Below are 19,122 nucleotides of genomic sequence, written 5' to 3' on the forward strand. Positions count from 1 at the left end.
TATATATATATATATATATATATATATATGTGTGTGTGTGTGTGTGTGTGTGTGTGTGTGTGTGTGTGTGTGTGTGTGTGTGTGTGTGTGTGTGTGAAATGTTAACTATTTAGATTACCTTGCTAGGCCCCAAACATGGGGCAAATCTTTATTTCCTGTTTTCAGCCTATCTTGAAGGCCATCGAACAGGCAGTAGTCGGACAGTTCATATATTTGTGTAAATTACTAACAAAGAATTAAGGGAGACTGAAATGCATTTCTGACTCATTAGTCTTCATCAGTCAGCCATACCCTTCTGAGATTCGAACCTGGGCTGATTGCACATTAGGCAGTGTATTTACCTCTTGAGCCACAGGATCTCTCTCGCTCTGTTAGCTTTCTGCAAGGGGAGATATGTGTCAAATGTTAACTATTTAGATTACCTTGCTAGGCCCCAAACATGGGGCAAATCTTTATTTCCTGTTTTCAGCCTATCTTGAAGGCCATCGAACAGGCAGTAGTCACACCGGACAGCTCATATATCTCCCTTAATTCTTTGTTAGTAATTTACACACACACACACACACACACACACACACACACACACACACATATATATATATATATATATATATATATATATATATATATATATATATATATATATATATATCTTTTTTTTAAGAATATTTGGAGTAACAGGGATTGTTTTTTTTTATTTTGATCTATAAGCCAGACCTACAAATCTGTGAGCCAAACAGTAGTCTTTCCCTCACCAAAGGCAAGTTTAATAATTTATTTGCGAAGTTCATGGCAATACACTTCACGGTATCTGGGGAAAATCCGATGGGTCACAGTTAGTTACCAACATGATATACTGACTCCAGGCTGTGGTTTTTTCCCTCATGGGGAATAATGCACAGCATTACTCCTAATTCTTCCACATGCAGCTATTTTTTCAACTTGTACTGAACTTGAAGGAATGTTATACTTTTAATTGCTGCCTTCCATTCACCTATGTGTTCATTATCCAAATGAAGAAATACATTGACTAGACAATCTGTCCCGTGACTACAACGTGAAACATATTTTTATGTTATAAGATGGAACATAAGTACATAGCCATAAGGCCGCAACACCCTCCAGAGTGCTGTATGTTTTTAGGACTGCTCAGTTTTGGGGAGGTCCCAATATACAAAGGCCTCATGAAATAACCTGAATGGAGAGGAATAAGAACTTATTAGTACATCAATTGCTACTCCAAAACAAGTAGGAAAGCTGTTAGATTCAATTATGCTCATAAACCAGAAGGCCATAACATGGACAAGGAGCAATATGAAAATGAAGAACAATGTAAAAAATTTAAAAAGGACAGAATCTATGCAAAATACCTGCAAGTAGTTTATGGAATTGGCACATGTTTTGGCATTTAGAATTCCTGACTCGGAAATGGCTGGCAATGAACTATGCATTTCAAGATGATGCTACATATTAAAGGCATACTGCTAAACTTCTTTAAATGGTTACGTCTAGCAGATGGCCTTTAATATCACTTCTCACACACTGCCACAGTGCTATTACTATCAGTGTCACCACTAGACTTAACTCTCCACTGTCAAATTAAAAGCATGAAATCTAGAGGCCAGGAACAGATGACTGGTTTTTTAAGCAGCCTCTAAGCAAGCAATAAGGGGATTTATTTTTCCCTTGATGTGTATAAGAAAAGTTAAGACAGTTCAAAGCAATTCAGAGGCATTCACTATTGGCCGCACAAAACCATCACCATGTAGTTACGAAAAACTACAGGGAGAAACAGACCATGAAAAATTCTACTTTCCCTTCCGAGTACTGAAGTACATTCACCAATAAAGGGCCAGAGAGAATTAATGCCCTCCTTTAACATCTTCATTTAAAGTGAACAAAGCAGCTCATGCTTCCATATACCAATCTGTCTAAACTTAAGAGCTAGTGCTTTTCACTAATTCTGCAACTCATGCTGCCCTTTAATTCCAGCTAATAGCCTTCATGTGGTATTTAGGTAGAATTTAGACAGCACAAATGTTTATTCAGAAGATATTTGCAGGAAAAAAGAAAGAAAAGGACTGACCTGATTAGAAATTGCACAATGGGCTGGAAAGATAGACTAGTAATTAGTTTTGGGTTAAAAGCCCAAAATGTGTGCTCTGCCTTATTTACAATACCCAGTAGAAGTTCAAATTGTGCAGACCCAGGATTAGCAGTTTTTTTCATTCAGGACAATTTTAACCATGGCCTTGCTCCAAGATTCATAATATTTAACTGCTATGTTATTTATATTTTTATTTATACTAAGACTCCAAAAGTGTTTTCTTTATACTGCTTGAGACTTCCACATTAGGACTACCCAATGTTATGATGATGACATGGATGACCAACATAGTGTAAAAATACTTTTGATACATATGCACACAAAGTCTCCAAATTAGTTTTTTTTTTCTTAACAAAGTTGCTCCTTTTTTAAAAAAAAATCAAAATCTCATAAGATGTTTTGGTTTGAAACCCTTCAAGATTTTCAAATAGGAATATCAAAATGTCCAAATATTTTGGGATTCTTGTATGAAACCTTAGGGATGAGGCTGCCAAATATTATGACATTTTGTTTTCTGACCTTTGTACATTTTTCATTTCTAAAATAAAAATGTTTAAAAAATGATGAATATTTTAAAATGTTTTAAAAATTTGTTTTAAAATGATGGCGCTTGCTACCTAAAACGGTTGCTAATCAGTTATGTATATTATCTGTTTACTACAAACATAACCTTGTGGTACATTCCACTTCCTTCCATATTTCAGATTTTAATAATCTAGATTAAAGCTTTGATTCCCTAATTCTAAATGCATTTGAGGCTCCTTGTTTCATGTATATAACCAAGACATGAATCATTATTATTATTTCCACACCAGTAATATAAAATAACCTTCTTATCCCTGGTGCTATGAAAGTATAAGATTTCAACTACCAAAAATCTCAGGCAGGATGACATCTAGATACCACAAAGTTGAGAAAAGTTGGCTTAAATTCTGGCACTGAAAATAAGTTCAGAATTAAAATGAGATATTATGGTTAATAAACTCAAATTAATCCCTTCACTAAGTTGACCCCTAATGCATGGAGGAAGGGCAAGGTCTTAACAGCTCTCATCTGACTATACAATCAGGCTACTCAGATATATCAAAGGTAGAATATAATTAGCTTTTAAAGTCTGTAATTTAGACAAGGAAGTTTGGTGTAATGGTTAAGGCCCCAGGCTGGAGATTGTGATTTTTAGTCCTGCTTTAGGCACAAAGGCAACTGGTGACTTTGAAGGTAGTCTCTTTCATTCCTAGGAAGAAGGCAAGGGCAAACCACTTCTGAAAATGTTGCCAACTACAGAGGTTGGTCCAATCAGTTACTAGGAATCAATAACAAACATTAAAAGATATTCACAAACGTCTACACTGAAGTGGTTTGTCACTGCCTTCTTTAGGGATGTTTTCTGACTTTGCCATCTAGCTTACAGTCCTGGTGTTCACTGTAGGTTTTCCCATCCAAGTATTAATGAGGGCCAACTTGTTTAGCTTAACAGCCAAAATTCCATCAAGTACTTCCTCCTGCTATAGGGCACTGGAGGTACATATACAAACACTTAAATTTAAGTAAGACGCAGGAAACGCAACAACTATACAAATGCCATACATTTAGAACTTGGCTGTCTGATTTTTAAGGACATATGTATTTAAACCAACCGTGTATAAAAAATAAATTTTAATTTATAATGTTTATCTTCCTACCAAATACTCTCTTAAACCTCTGTGCTCAATGGGAAATCACTACATGTGACATTCTGAAGGACAAAATTATTTCATTATCTAATTTTATAAAATGTCACTTTCCAGTGTGTACTATAGAAGAACGCGGGGGACATAATTAGGCAGAATAAACCAATAATGCACTTTCTGTATATAAATACGTGATTGTTCAAAATACCAAAATAACTCAATGATCTTCAATATAGGATCAGAAGAGGCTAATTTATATAGTTAAAGGTTAAATGTCTCATTTACCATGATCAAAGTGATCTCTCCTTTAAGAGTGTTTATAATAACTAAAATAAATCTTCAATGCAAAATAAAATTTAATGACTATATAAAAACGTTTTTTTATGAAAGTCAAATAACAGAAGGTATATGAAGATGTAATGTTACCATTAATTAATATAAACTGATTTTTATGATTTTTATGATTCATCCACCTATGGGTGGATGTAGCAATATACATATTCACCGTAATTTAATAGATACTGTTTTGGGGCCAAGAAATAGAACTTAATCACTAAATGGCTCACATCACAGAGGCAATTTCAAGAAATTCCATAAGACATGATCACCACAGGGATGACTACAGTATGTTGGTATCAAAATAGGGGTGGTATCATTGTGAACTGCCCATCAGTAAAATTGAAGTAGATTTCACCATCTGACCAGAAATGAAAGGCAAAGGCAATGAGCTGATTCCTACAGAATCCGCAGAAAATTGGCTCTTCTTATAATTAGCTTATTGGAATCAATTTTGAGACAGATAACTATATAAAACTATACACTGTGTTGGCTTGGTAACTGAAAGAAAACAATTACAAGAACTCATGTGATCATTGCTGTAGGAAAAGAAAACAATGGAATAGTAAAATCAGTTCTACTATTGATTTGATTCACAAATAATACAAAACACTTCTAATTAGTCAGATTTTTTCAGTTGATACAGAAAACAGAGGAATCTGAAACAAACATAAGGAGTCATTACTACTATAGAAAAATAATACTTTTTAAAAAAAACATCCAAAGACAAAAAAAAGAAGAAAAGAAATGTTTTCTTTTTCCCCCCCAGGTACTAATGGTCCCTCTCGAGCATCTCAGATATTCATATACATATTTTTGTTTGGAAAATCAAAACGTATTTCCTTAGTCCAGTGCTCTTCAAAAGTATGGATTTTAGCTCCCAGGATTTCCTAGGTATTAGGATTTTTGGTGAGAAGTTTGGGAATAGTAATTTACCAATTGGAGTATACTGAAATTTGGGAAATGCAATTCTAAAGCAGTAATGGGTACTTCTGAGTTAATTCTGTAATTTGAGATCAAGTGCTGAACTTCAGTACATTTAACTGTAGCAGATAATATAAAAGATATTTACGTTTCATCTGCTAATTACAACTTCACCATTAGGCATCCACAGACGGTCAGCAAAAATAGTTATTTAGTGATACCTCCTGGTATCATTTAGTCTGACAGCTTCTGTGGTGGGCTTACATACGTGGATACCAAAAGGGTTCCATCAGCCATTTGCCTGAAATGGTATAGGGTTTCCTGCCTGAGCAGGGGGTTGAATTAGATGACCTCCAAGGTCCCTTCCAACTTTTACTACTACTACTACTACTACTACTACTACTACTACTACTACTACTACTAGGCAAACATTTCCTTGAATTAGTGAGAATATCCCTAAAAATCCTAACAAAATATGCTTTTTCAAAACAACATTAATACCTAAAAGAAAAAGAAACTTGCGCCACCTATTAAAAGTAGTCTTTTATCCCTGCATTTATATCTAGAATCAACAAAGTGTTCTTTCTTTTTAGTACAGAGCAAGTGGAAGGAATGTTTCAAGGACCATCGTTTTAACAACTAATACAATGTAATTAAAAACAGAATAAATCATTACAGCACGTTACACCTGCAATACATGCAATCAGAATATTATACAAACCAGTGATTTAATGTGGTGAGAAAAAAATATCCATATTGCATCTACTTGGCCCAATGTGATAGATTTTCTAGCAAACTATATGTAACAGTTTAGTATTGTGTGGAGTCAATATGTCCAAATTAGATATTAAGTAGAAAATTGAGTTTCAAAGACCTTCTTTTGTCAGCACAGAAGAGAAGAAGGAACATTGCAAGTCAGAAGTAAATACTACTACTGTTTCTCTTGTTTGCCACTCTGGATGCTTTTATCATTTTGTCGGTTTCTATATGCTTCAAAAACATTGTGGGGAAAAATAGCACAAATAGTATGTTGAATATGTTTGCTACCTTCTAATTTGTAAAAAATAATAAAGATGGGATGCCAATAAAATAAATATAAACAATTTTAAAAGAGCTCACCTGAAATATTTAATTATAAATACAGTTTAGTATTTGTTGTGAATGTACCCAGTGTAATCATGTACCTAAACCTTTAATGGATTAATATACTTAGTCAAAGAAAAAATAATGAAACTTAAATCTGATTTTTTAAATAAGTTACTTCAAAAAATTAAATACAATTCAAACTTAAAATTTGAGTTTAAAATTAAAATTTCCAAAAACGTTCAGAGAAGTTTCTATTATAATTTTAAAAAATATTATTTTATTTTTTAATCAAGGATTTTTATAAGTTATGTTAATCAGGTTCATCTTCATTTTCCTATTATTTAACAAGTCAGAATATAAGCATGCTAGCAATATTCCATTATTAACTTGAATGGAGTCAATGTTTTCTATCTATTTGTTTCATACCCAACTCTCAAAGTTGCAAATATCTTGAGAATTTTTTTGATATTATTTTAAAATCATAGCTTTTGTGTTCTGTATTAAAAGCCATTGTTAAACAATAAATACAGCTTTAAAAGTTAAGCAATAACAAGAAACTAGTTTATTCCTCTCCCCCCAAATTTCTAGTGTAGCCTAGAAATTGGTAGTGTAGCCTAGATATGGGTAACTACTGGGTCTATTGAAATCAAAATATGAGTATGAAAAAATAGACACAATGAAAAATGCAAGGTCAAACCAAAATATATAACATAGATGTACGTTGTTATTTGTAACTTTAACATTTAAATATTTGAAATCACTGTTGCAGGTTGCAGTTTTAACTGCTTTAAATTCACTTTTATGATTCAGTACGCACTGCTGATGCAATGCAATGTAAAAATATTGTATACTTTCTGCAGCTTTTGAATGGAAATATAAGTAAGTTTGAAAATTAAAATAAGTAAAACAATTGCAAAGAAACAACAAAAAAAGACGGACGTCAACAAACTCACTAATCACTAGGTTGATGTAAGTCACTCTTAGGCCTTATTACCAATTTATCTTTTTCAAATTTAGTCTGCCTTAGACCCTTCAAAAGATTTTTTTTTTTAATTCTGTTTAAAACTTAATTGCATTTTTATTTTACCTTGGGGAAAAATCCACAAAAAATTATTAAATTACTAATTGGCTTTCCTCTCTCTCTCTCACAAACAGAAACAAACACTGATACTAATCTAAAGAGGATATGCAAGCAATAGAAAGAAAGCTTCATTCTTGCACAGTCAGCTATAGATTTAAATCAGGTACAAAGTGTCCAGCTTACTGACAAAACTCTTGACATCAATAGACTTAAACTCCTACTTAAGGCTTTCAGATATATGACAAGTCACAGCTAGAAGGTGCAATTATCTTTTTATAATGATTATGGTTTAATTATATGACTATTTTCTTCCAACTCTACCATAGTTCAAAGAATCTTTTTGCTTTGCATTTCTTGGCCTTGAGGTTGGGCAACTATTGCTTGTTGACATAACTGACATCTCTCCATTCAGAAATATTGTTCCTCAATATTGCATCTCATGCAGAAGCCAAGATTCCATTTCGAATTAAGCTGCTTGGTTTCTCTGCTGGATATACAAAATAGATGGAACATTCTATCTCTACTTTACTAACCCACTCAACTACCTGCCTAACTATAACTCACAAGAGTCAACTAACTTTTCTTAGAAAAAAAACTGAGGGAAAGTTATGGCTTTGTTTATAGCGCAATCACATGGTGACATGTAATTGAATCCAAATATGTCCCATTCATCCACAGAACTTAATGGCTTTTTCTTCTTTCATGAATGTCATTCCCTCTCTATATTAGATTTCCAAGGACTCACAAAATGTCAAATTTGAGGAGAGGAGCAAGTAGGCAAAAAGTGAGAGGAAGACCTATTGTATGAACAGCAATCCTCTCATATTGCACTAAATGTAGCTCATAGGCAGTAAGCACCTTAGTTCCAAAACAATTTTTGCTGCACTTTATAGTTCACTAAGCGTGAACATTTAATTACTTAAATTACTTAAATTAGATAGGTCAGAGTTTAGCTTCATATTATTAGGTGAGTCAGTGTGGTGTTGTGATTTTATTTATCTCCAATCTCTTTCAACCCAACCTACTTGACAAGAATTTTTATTGTGGGGATTAAAAAAAAGGAGAGATTTTGACCTTCTCTGCAAAAGATGGCATATAAATCTAACAACTAAACAATAATAAATATAAGTATTACTGAATTCCATTGAGTAAATGTTGGTGAATGAATCTTCAAGGGAAAAATTATACATGAGTAAGTGTTTCAAACTAACATTTCTGCTTTTAATTTTTTAAACATTTACATTTTTATAGTAGTTATTTTTTTCTGCCTAGTTATTACTTAAATATTGAAAACCAATAGGTAATTCACAAAGTAAATTTTGAACAGTCACTACAATTTGCTATTAATGTTGCTACAGATTCTGAATAAACCAGTTCAATGTTGCTACAGAGAGAATGAATAGGCCAATTCAGATAGGTAAAACATAACTGAAAAGGAGCTTGCCAATAACACTGTGAAATGCTATGAAATGAATCAAGGAAAATTTAGAAGATAAAAATGCTAATAACTAGGGCTTTCCCCAAAAAATCTCTTGTTCAACAAGAATGAAAAGGAAGAAATTCTAAATATTCACAATATATAAAATACTAGTCATAACTCTGCAACAAAATTAGAATAAACAATAGCAAGGCTTTTAGAACGGTATATAAGGGAAGGGGAGGCCAAGACAGGAAAGGAATAACCATAGTGATAAATATAATTTTTTAAAAAACTCTCAAGTTAATCAACTTGTGAAATATTTGGACAGTATTTCACAAAGCTGATTAACCTGGCACTCTAAAATAATTTTTGATGAAATAGACTTAAAACATTGAAGCTTCCAAATTATCTAAGGACTAGCTTGAGGTAAATATTGCTCAGTCTTCCAGTCAGGTTAATTGCTTCATTGAAATTTGATCTGCTGAAGAACTGTTTTCAAGCTCATAAAATCAAAAGTTATGTTGTTTCAACTGCTAAAGTTTAAAATTAATTTAAAAGATGAGAAATGAGAAAACTGCAGGAAGCATTTATACCCTAAGGCAGATAATACCTCACTGTAAAATTGTTGCATTGGACAAATTCTACTGGAACTATTGTAATCGTTGGTACTACTTCTATAAAAATTATTTCTAAACTCTGCACTAAGTGAGCTACTCCATTAAAAGAAAAAAGATATAATTAAAAAATATCCTACCTATATATAGTAGCAGAATAATTCTGCTAATGTTATCTTGTTAGAGCTCCAAACTGTTTTACATCTAACACCTGTCCCTTGGACTATCAGTCCACTGAAGGTTTGGCTACCCCAATTCTTTATGGGGCTTCCCCTGGGCATGAGGCCAGAACGCAAGATGAATTTATCCAAAATACATTCTATCACCCAATGACTAATACAATAGTTGCTCATTCGTTTATTTAAAATATTTGTATGTTTGTCCTAGAGCACAACTTTGTGCAGCTCCTAGAAATAAAATCACAAAACAATAAAAACAGAAAATAAAAACCTCAGTCATCCTCCTGGGATGCCTCAATAACCACCGATGGGTTCCCATCACTCTACCTGAAGGAAATAGATTATCTGGAGCATTTTCAATCAGATTTCAGGCCAGGACATGGAGACTACTAATTGTACTTGGCTTAGCTCTGGTGGAACTAGGATTGTTGTGGTTCAATTGTCCTGGTTTTCTTTAATCTCTCATCAGCTTTCAAAATTACAGTATTTTTTTTTGCCCAAACACAGAGATCAAGAGTGGCAGGTAGGGTGTTGCAGTGATTTTCCTCTTTTTTCTATAGCTGGTTCCAGACAGTTCTGATGGAGGTGGGAGAGGTCAAGTCTGAAGCCCCATCTACCTGAAGCTCTAAATGGGGAAGCTCTCCACTGGACAGAACATGGATACAATTTGAGTTTCTGCTGGATCACAGCCCTGCCCAAACAGCATATAACAGCTAGGGTCAGGGCTTTTCCTCAAATTTATCTGATGTGCCAACTATGCCCTTTCTCAGATTGGGAATCCTTTCTGTTTACTCATGCTTTATGCACCTTATGTGTGGGCGTCTGCAATTTGCTCTATATGCCGGTACCCATGAAGACTATTTGGAAACTATTTTGTGTGCATGGAACCCCAGACTGAGGGAAATTGGCAGTTATTTTATGTTTCTTCCATTTGCGAATAATTGCTGTTGTCACCTTCTCACCAAGCTATTTGGTGATAGTCTTGTAGCTCAGAGTTCCCCAACCTTTTGGGCACAAGGGACCGGTTCCATGGAGGTTTTTCCACAGACCAGAGAGTGCATGGTTTTGTGTGCTACCTGCATCCCACGGATGGGGCTTTACTTGTTTGTGCGGACCGGTTACTGGCATGCCGCGGCCCAGTACTGGTCCACAGACCAGAGATTAGGGACCCCTGTTGTAGCCCATTCCAGCTCTTTGGTCTTGGAGAATTTGAGATCTGATTGATTGCTTCTGTGGACAGGTGTCTTTTATACAGGTAACAAGCTGAGATTAGGAGCACTCCCTTTAAGAGAGTGCTCCTAATCTCAGCTTACCTGTATAAAAGACACCTGGGAGACAGAAATCTTGCTTGACTGACAGGGAATCAAATACTTCTTTCACTTCTTTCACTCATTAAAATGCAGATCAATCTATAACCTTTTTGAAATGCGTTTTTCTGGATTTTTTGTTGTTATTCTATCTCTCACCAACCTACCATTAAAATTACAGACTGATCATTTCTTTGTCAGTGGGCAAACGTACAAAATCAGCAAGGGATCAAATAATTTTTCCCCTCACTGTACCATATTACATATTACTTAATTTACTTGTTTCTTCCTACAAGAGTAATATAACCAAGAACTTGCCCAAAAGAAAAAAAAAGAGCTGTGTGGTAAAACTGTAATTCCGAGCTTATTGTTTCAATTTGAGAAAATAAGGACAAAGTATCATTTATTAAGACCGGAACAAACAAGAGTACCCAGTTCAGAAGCATCACTTTAAAAAATAACCTGGTTCTATCACTCTGGAATAACGTGCAGAAGCTTTTTTTAAACAAGATTGGGCCATCCACTGCTTGTGAAATGTTCAAAACTACAGGGTACTCTTTTCTGTGAACCAGTCAATCTACCCTACTTTCTTATATATTTATGCCATTTTTACATGAATGAATGAACCTTTATTGTCAAAGTACAACCATGTATACATTGAGATTAGCTGAGCCTCCCTTCGTGCCCCCACCCCCAACTCACAGTGACACAAACCCTCCATCTTATTACACCATGTGAGCTAACTGCACAATGCACCGGCCTTTATAAAGTTTATAAAATTATTTTCCGTTCAAAAGCCTAACAGCCCATGGATAAAAGCTGTTCTTCAGCCTGTTGGTACGGCTGGCTATACTCCTATATCTCCTACCTGATGGTAGGAGAGTCATCCCTGAGAATTTTCCTCACTCTTCCAAGGCAGCGAGCCCTGGCAATGTTATCCAGTGGTATCAGGGGACAGCCCACAATGTCTTGTGCTGTATTCACCATCCTCTGTAATGCTTTCCTATCCGCGGCTGTCAGACCAGCATACCAAACCACAATATCATACGAGAGGACGCTCTCTATAGTAGACTGGTAAAAGAGGGTCATAAGCTGTTGTTCTACCCTGTTCTTCCGCAAGATCCTGAGAAAGTGAAGCCTCTGTTGGGCCTTTCTAGCCACCTGGGTTGTGTTAACTTTCCAGGTAAGATCTTCGCAGAGGTAGACTCCCAGAAATTTAAAGGAGGAAACTCTCTCCACACAGTCCTCGATGTAAAGTGGGGCAGGTTCCTCCTTTTTCCTCTGGAAGTCTAGCACCATCTCTTTCGTCTTGCCGATGTTCAGGTGCAAGTTGTTGTTACAACTCCATATGGATAGTTTTTGTACCTCCGCCCTGTATGCTGTCTCATCCCCACATGTAGTAACTGCTGTTTTATTGACATTTGATATTGTATTTTTTAAATTATAATTTATGTAACCCACCTGTGATGTTGAAATTCTATATACAACTACAAAATTATATACTTGTGACGCTAACTGAAAAAATGAAGTACAGGTCCAGGACTGGCAACCTGATTGTTAAGTGAAACTGTGACTGTGCTTATGATTTTACTTTAGCTTTCCTTTGCTTTACACAGGTTGTAAATGCAAGAACTGGTTGCAATTTAGTTTTTAATCACTGCCATAGCTACAAATGGTTGCTAAAGGAGAAGGGCGGTTTATAAAAACAAACAAATAAATAAATAAATAAATAAATAAATAAATAAATAAATAAATGAGGAGTACCTGTAATTTACCAAGGCCTAAAAGTTATTGCTAAAATGGATATTGTTAATTTGCAAGAAATCTAAAACATTAAGGGTCTGAAAAATGTTAAAGAAGTTTCTTATAATGTTAGGATGAGACTAATTCAACAAAGTACTTCCTTCCCCATATTTTTACCCATTTCAAGTTGGTGGCCAACTTCATTACATTGAAAATATATCATAAGGATTTGGACGTCTATTGACCTTTTTTTTGGTTTAACAGAAAATAACAAAATTGGAAGGGACCAACTCTCTGCTCAGGCAGGAAACCCTATATCAGTAATGGTAAACCTTTTAGAGACAGAGTGCCCAAACTGCAACCCAAAACCCACTTATTTATCATCGTTGCTGGCTGGGCATGGCCGATTGGGTGGGTGTGGCCGATTGGGTGGGTGTGGCCGATTGGGTGGGCGTGGCTATGGTGGTAACAGCAGACTGGGTGGGACTAAAAAGTTCAATCAATTCCAACTTTGTGAGATTTTTTTTTCCTGTGAGAAGTTGAAATTGATTGATTGAACCTTTTTTTTTTGCACATGGCGGCGGAGGCCTAAAGTGAAAAGGTTTTATAAAACCCAGCTGAAGGCCTAGGACTGGGGCAACGGCGTGGGGTTAGCCATCACGGCCCTATATACTATTTCAGAGAAATGGCTGTCCAGTCTCTTCTTAAGAATTTGCAATGTTGGAGCATTCACAACTTCTGGAGGCAAGTTGTTCCACTGATTAATTGTTCTGTCAGGAAATTTCTCCTTAGTTTAATAACTATACATTAGTAAGGTTTGGTACTACAGTAGTAGTACAATTTAAAAAAGAGAATGTGATTTTAAATATATGCCAACATTTTAAATATATGCCAACAAATTTAACATTAAATTTATCAGTATGTGATGAATTATGAATTTATTGTGCGTGAACTACAGCAAAAACAAACACAATTACCCTTTTCAGTAGAAAGTTAGTATCATCACAGATTTACAGCTTTGGATTGATGTTTGCTTTCTGTTTAAGAACTCAATAATTATGGACATAATGGAAAATTCTGATCAATATTATACTTTGGGTCATGGTTTAATGTACTGTCTAAAAATGAGCTGCTTATTTTTGCATACATTATGCACTTCTTGTTTTCTCTTGTTCTTATATCTTTTGTTCTTTTTGTATATTAAAATGATTTTTTTAAAAAAAATGCAGAACCAAATGCTAATTAAATTCTGAATAAATAAGGCTGATAGTGAAGAGCATACAAAATAACCCAAAACATAATCCAGAAACATAAATCACAATAGCCTATTATATTCAGTTTACCATGTTCTGGCCAAAGTAGTCACAACCAAGAGAAATATCAGGTTTTACAAAAATAAAACTCGTAAAAATTCAACACAAATTTCCAAACATATTGTAATCCTTTGGTTTCCAAGTATTCAGTTATTGTTATTGAAGAACACCAAGGAATTCCAACATCAAAACTAATTTCAAGTTGAAAAGTACCTTAAATTTGTTTTCAAATAGTATGTTCATTAATGTGATTCAATTTCATTTGAACAGACTAATGAAAGGGCATCAACTATTCACAAATGTCTGTTAAATAAGTAAACAAGAATGGCAATTTATACTATTTGCACAATGACGCAACTAGGCAAACTACTCAAATTTAATTTGCACCAATTTATATCACTTAATGCCATAATACAAATAGTTCAGTCCTCTTTACTGTATTATTAGTATTTGAGGCTTTAACTGTATTATTAGTACTTGACACCAGGAAGCCATTCTAGACAACTCAATTTCTGTTACAGAGTCTGTAGACGACATGTGTTTTCTGTCAAAAGCACAGTTCCTTGTAAAGATTTAAGGCCCCTGTTTTTCCCCATATTCCTGAGAGTGTAGTGTTATTTAACTGTTTTGAGGTAGGAAAGGTTTTATCTAAATTGGATTCAGTGTTTCTTTGTGCATACAGTTGCAAGAAAAAGTATGTGAACCCTTTGGGATTATGTGGTTTTTTGCATGAATTGGCCATAAAATGCGCTCTAAACGTCATGTAAGTCACAACAATAGAAAAACACAGTCTGCTTAAAATAATACTACACAAACATTAGCTGTTGTCATGTTTTAATTGAAGATAAGATGGAAACATTCACAGTGCAGGGCGGAAAAAGTATGTGAACCTTTGGACTTAATAACTGGTTGACCCTCCTTTGGCAGCAATAACTTCAACCAAATGTTTCCTGTAGTTGCAGATCAGACCTGCACAACGATCTGGAGTAATTTTGGACCACTCCTCTGCACAAAACTGTTTCAGTGTAGCAATATTCTTGGGATGTCTGGTGTGAATCGCTCTCTTAAGGTCATGCCACAGCATTTCAGTCGGGTTGAGGTCAGGACTCTGACTGGGCCACCCCAGAAGGCGTATTCTGTTCTGTTGAAGCCATTGTTTTGTTGAATTACTTGTATGCTTTGGGTCATTGTCCTGTTGCATCACCCATCCTCTGCGGAGCTTCACTTGGCGGACAGATGGTCGTACGTTTTCCTGCAAAATCTCCTGATAAACTCTGGAATTCATTTTCCCATCAATGACAACAATCCGTCCAGGCCCTGAGGCAGCAAAGCAGCCCCAAACCATGATGCTCCCTCTGCCATGTTTTACAGTGGGGATGAGGTTTTGATGTTGGTGTGCTGTGCCTTTTTTTCTCCACACATAGTGGTGTGTGTAACAACTCAATTTTGGTTTCATCTGTCCACAGTATATTTTGCCAGTAGTGCTGTGGAACTTCCACGTGCTCTTTTGCAAACTTCAAACGTGGACAGATGAAACCAAAATTGAGTTGTTTGGGGAAAACACACACCACTATGTGTGGAGAAAAAAAGGCACAGCACACCAACATCAAAACCTCATCCCCACTGTAAAACATGGCAGAGGGAGCATCATGGTTTGGGGCTGCTTTGCTGCCTCAGGGCCTGGACGGATTGTTGTCATTGATGGGAAAATGAATTCCAGAGTTTATCAGGAGATTTTGCAGGAAAACGTACGACCATCTGTCCGCCAAGTGAAGCTCCGCAGAGGATGGGTGATGCAACAGGACAATGACCCAAAGCATACAAGTAATTCAACAAAACAATGGCTTCAACAGAACAGAATACGCCTTCTGGGGTGGCCCAGTCAGAGTCCTGACCTCAACCCGACTGAAATGCTGTGGCATGACCTTAAGAGAGCGATTCACACCAGACATCCCAAGAATATTGCTACACTGAAACAGTTTTGTGCAGAGGAGTGGTCCAAAATTACTCCAGATCGTTGTGCAGGTCTGATCTGCAACTACAGGAAACGTTTGGTTGAGGTTATTGCTGCCAAAGGAGGGTCAACCAGTTATTAAGTCCAAAGGTTCACATACTTTTTCCGCCCTGCACTGTGAATGTTTCCATCTTATCTTCAATTAAAACATGAAAACAGCTAATGTTTGTGTAGTATTATTTTAAGCAGACTGTGTTTTTCTATTGTTGTGACTTACATGACGTTTAGAGCGCATTTTATGGCCAATTCATGCAAAAAACCACATAATCCCAAAGGGTTCACATACTTTTTCTTGCAACTGTATTTTTATTTAGAAAATTGTAAATTGGTGAATATAAGACCACATTTCTTTTTTTTAAAATTCCATTTATATCCCGCCCTTCTCTGAAGACTCAGGGCGGCTTACAAGCTTAGCAGTAGCCTTCATTCTATGTATATGCCTGCTTATTAGGGCTTTCACACACACCCCAAGCGGCATTATTACAAAGTCAGCTTAATTGCCCCCAACAATCTGGGTCCTCATTTTACCTACCTCGGAAGGATGGAAGGCTGAGTCACCCTTGAGCCTGGTGGGATGCGAACCTGCACTAATTGCAGGCAGCTGGTGTTACTTAAGGAGGCATTAGCCCACTGCTCCACCAAGGCTCAGGCTGAGTTAAGCCATAAACCTTACTTCTGATTAGAATAAACTTCTACAATATAGTCCTCAACTTACAACAATTTGTTTAGTGACCAAAGTTACAACGGCACTGAAAAGTGACTTATGACCATTTTTCACACTTATGACTGTTGCAGCATCTCCTGGTCATGTAATCAAAATTCTGATGCTTGGCAAATCACTCATGACAGTTGCAGTGTCCCAGGATCATATGATTAGCTTTTGCGACCTTCTGACAAGCAAAGTCAGTGGGGAAGCCATTTTACAACCATGTTATATCTTAATAACTGCAATGGTTCAGTTAACTGTAGCAAGAAAAGTGTAAAATGGGGCAAAATTCACCTAACAACTGTCTCACTTAGCAACATAAATTTTGGGCTCAATTGTGGTTGTCAATTGAAGACTACCTGTATTACTTATACGAAACATAAAGAATTGGTATTAAATCCAATTCATCAGTGAATTATTTTATGAAACACACATTTCTGATTGAATCAATTTTCTTCCTAACTCAATTGTAAGCAAAGATTAGAAGATGCATCCACTATTCCTTATATATTATTTTTCAAGAACAATTAAACAAGTACTTTGTATATTTTATGCACAACCCCTTAAAAGTAGGCCCATTTGTACCAAAGACCAAGACATCAAAAATAAATCTAGCTTGTTCAGACAAAAACAACATTTATTCAAAAAGTTCCTAAAAGATTCTTTTGCTTCTTACTTTACAAAAGTAAATCAAACTTGGGCAACCTACTTACTTATAAAAGGTGTGATGGCAGGAACAATTTAACATCTTTTTAACCAGCAGTCAAATAATAATGTCAAATTTCTGATCTGAATACTACTTTAATTATATCATGTTTCAAGAAACAATTTCATTCTACTCTGATAGCCATAGACATGGATATCAATGAAAGTTTTGCTTCCTTCTGTCAAGCAAAAGTAGAAAATTACTGAATTTATCCCGTCTGTATATTACTGGCAGATACCAGCATTCCTGTGACAGCTATGTTCGAAATGCAAAGGTTAAATTACAGAAATGCAACAAGCCATTACTGTACCTCTTACACATGGCAACCACCACACCTTTGTCAAAGATAGCAAGTTATTTTACTTCCGCTATCCCTATTTTTCCCCCTCTCCTCCTCCATTTTTGAGCAGACTTAGCAGATTAGCAAGGTAATAAGGAGACAGCGTTACATATGGAAGCCAGAGGTGAATTTCTGTAAACCCTTGGACACTTTCAATAGCTATATGAACTGGCACCCTTCCATGCCAAGTTAGGCCTTACCAGCACACGCAACACACACTCCCATGAAGAAGTGCAAATGTACTGGGCGGGGGATGGGAACTGGCAAGATAAGATAAGGAACAATTATGCTAAATATGATTCCTCCCTGGGAGGAAATACTCAAGATCAGCCAGAGGCAGCTACCAAAAACAGTGTAGACTGGTACAGATTGATAAACCCTGGGAATCCAAGCCAACCACCCTCAGCAAGTGGGGCATTGCTGAAATCAGTCAACGATGGGACAATCAAATGGGACTAGGACGGTGGAGATGGCTAAAGCCCCACACCACACTAAGGTCAAGTCTGCAGAGCGCCAACAGGTAAAAACATCCGTTTATAGCCGCTGAAAAGAAAGAAGTTTTTCAGAGACGGCTTCTAAACTGGAAATGCGGCGGAAGAGGCAACCCAAAAGAGAAGAGCCAACCTGGATGGCATCTTGGCTAGGACCTAGTAGGAGGCATTACAAGGGGGATCGTCTGGTGGTGAGGGGATGAGGCACCTGAACTCGTGGCCAGAGAGTAAGAGGCTGCGGTGGAAGGGAAACTAAACGAATTACAGACATAAATCTGTGTGATTTTATAAGAAGGGATGGGACCCCAGATCTTTCCCCGGCACCCTATAATACTCACGCCTTGTCCACCAGCTCCCGGACTTTCCACATATTGAGCATCGTGGCGGTGGCGGTGGCGCCGCCGAGAGATCCTCTCCGGGTCTAGTCTCCTCTTAATTCCCCAGACTTCTTTTTCCCCCTCGGAGCTCAACTAGCCGCTCTTCAGCCACGGCACCGCCAGGCCAGGCCCGTCTAGCCTTGCCACCTCCCCAACTTCGCCAACGGCACAGAGAGACAAACTCGGTTCTGCCTCCGGAAACCGGCAGCTCATGGTCGCAAAGCCTGCTGGGATATGAAGTCTGGCTGCAACGAAGTACCGAACTATGAGAAACGACGTTGCCTGTTAGAAAATAGGAAAGGCAGAGCATTCCATCGCATGGCATCCTGGGAATCTTCCGGCCTCTTCTCCTTACTGGAAGGATTTAGAAAAGACTCTATCCCGCACTGTTTGCTGGGAATTGAAGTTTTAATTAATTGCTTTCTTAGGCGCAGAAGAGTTGGATTGAGTGGAAGTTATTTGTGGTAAAGGAAGTTGTAATGATGCAACTTTAAGTAAACTGTAAATTAAAGGTTTCAACGATTGAATATCCATGTAACTGTGTTTGCCAAAAAGGAACAAGGAAGAGACATAAATTTTAATTTCATATTTTTGTTTCTATGTTATTGAAGCTTATTCAGAGATCCGAAACTGGAATCTTTATTCTGAAAGAACTTAAATAAGTCCTAACTGGACACAAAGCTATACTTATAAATTAAACATTATGTG

General features: G+C 36.5%; 1 protein-coding gene across 1 annotated transcript in view; it reads right to left on the reverse strand.

The window, feature by feature from the left end:
- The window catches only part of CLINT1 (clathrin interactor 1), a 73,243-nt gene extending 54,647 nt beyond the window's left edge, over window positions 1–18,596 (reverse strand). Inside the window, exon 1 of the mRNA XM_081318029.1 lies at window positions 18,376–18,596. Within this exon, the coding sequence (XP_081174155.1) occupies window positions 18,376–18,416 (41 nt within the window). The 5' untranslated portion in view covers window positions 18,417–18,596. The remainder of the gene's footprint in view (window positions 1–18,375) is intronic.
- Window positions 18,597–19,122: the final 526 nt, after the last annotated feature.

The sequence above is a fragment of the Vipera berus genome, assembly GCF_964194415.1.
Source record: "Vipera berus genome assembly, chromosome: 2".
Lineage (NCBI taxonomy): Eukaryota > Metazoa > Chordata > Lepidosauria > Squamata > Viperidae > Vipera > Vipera berus.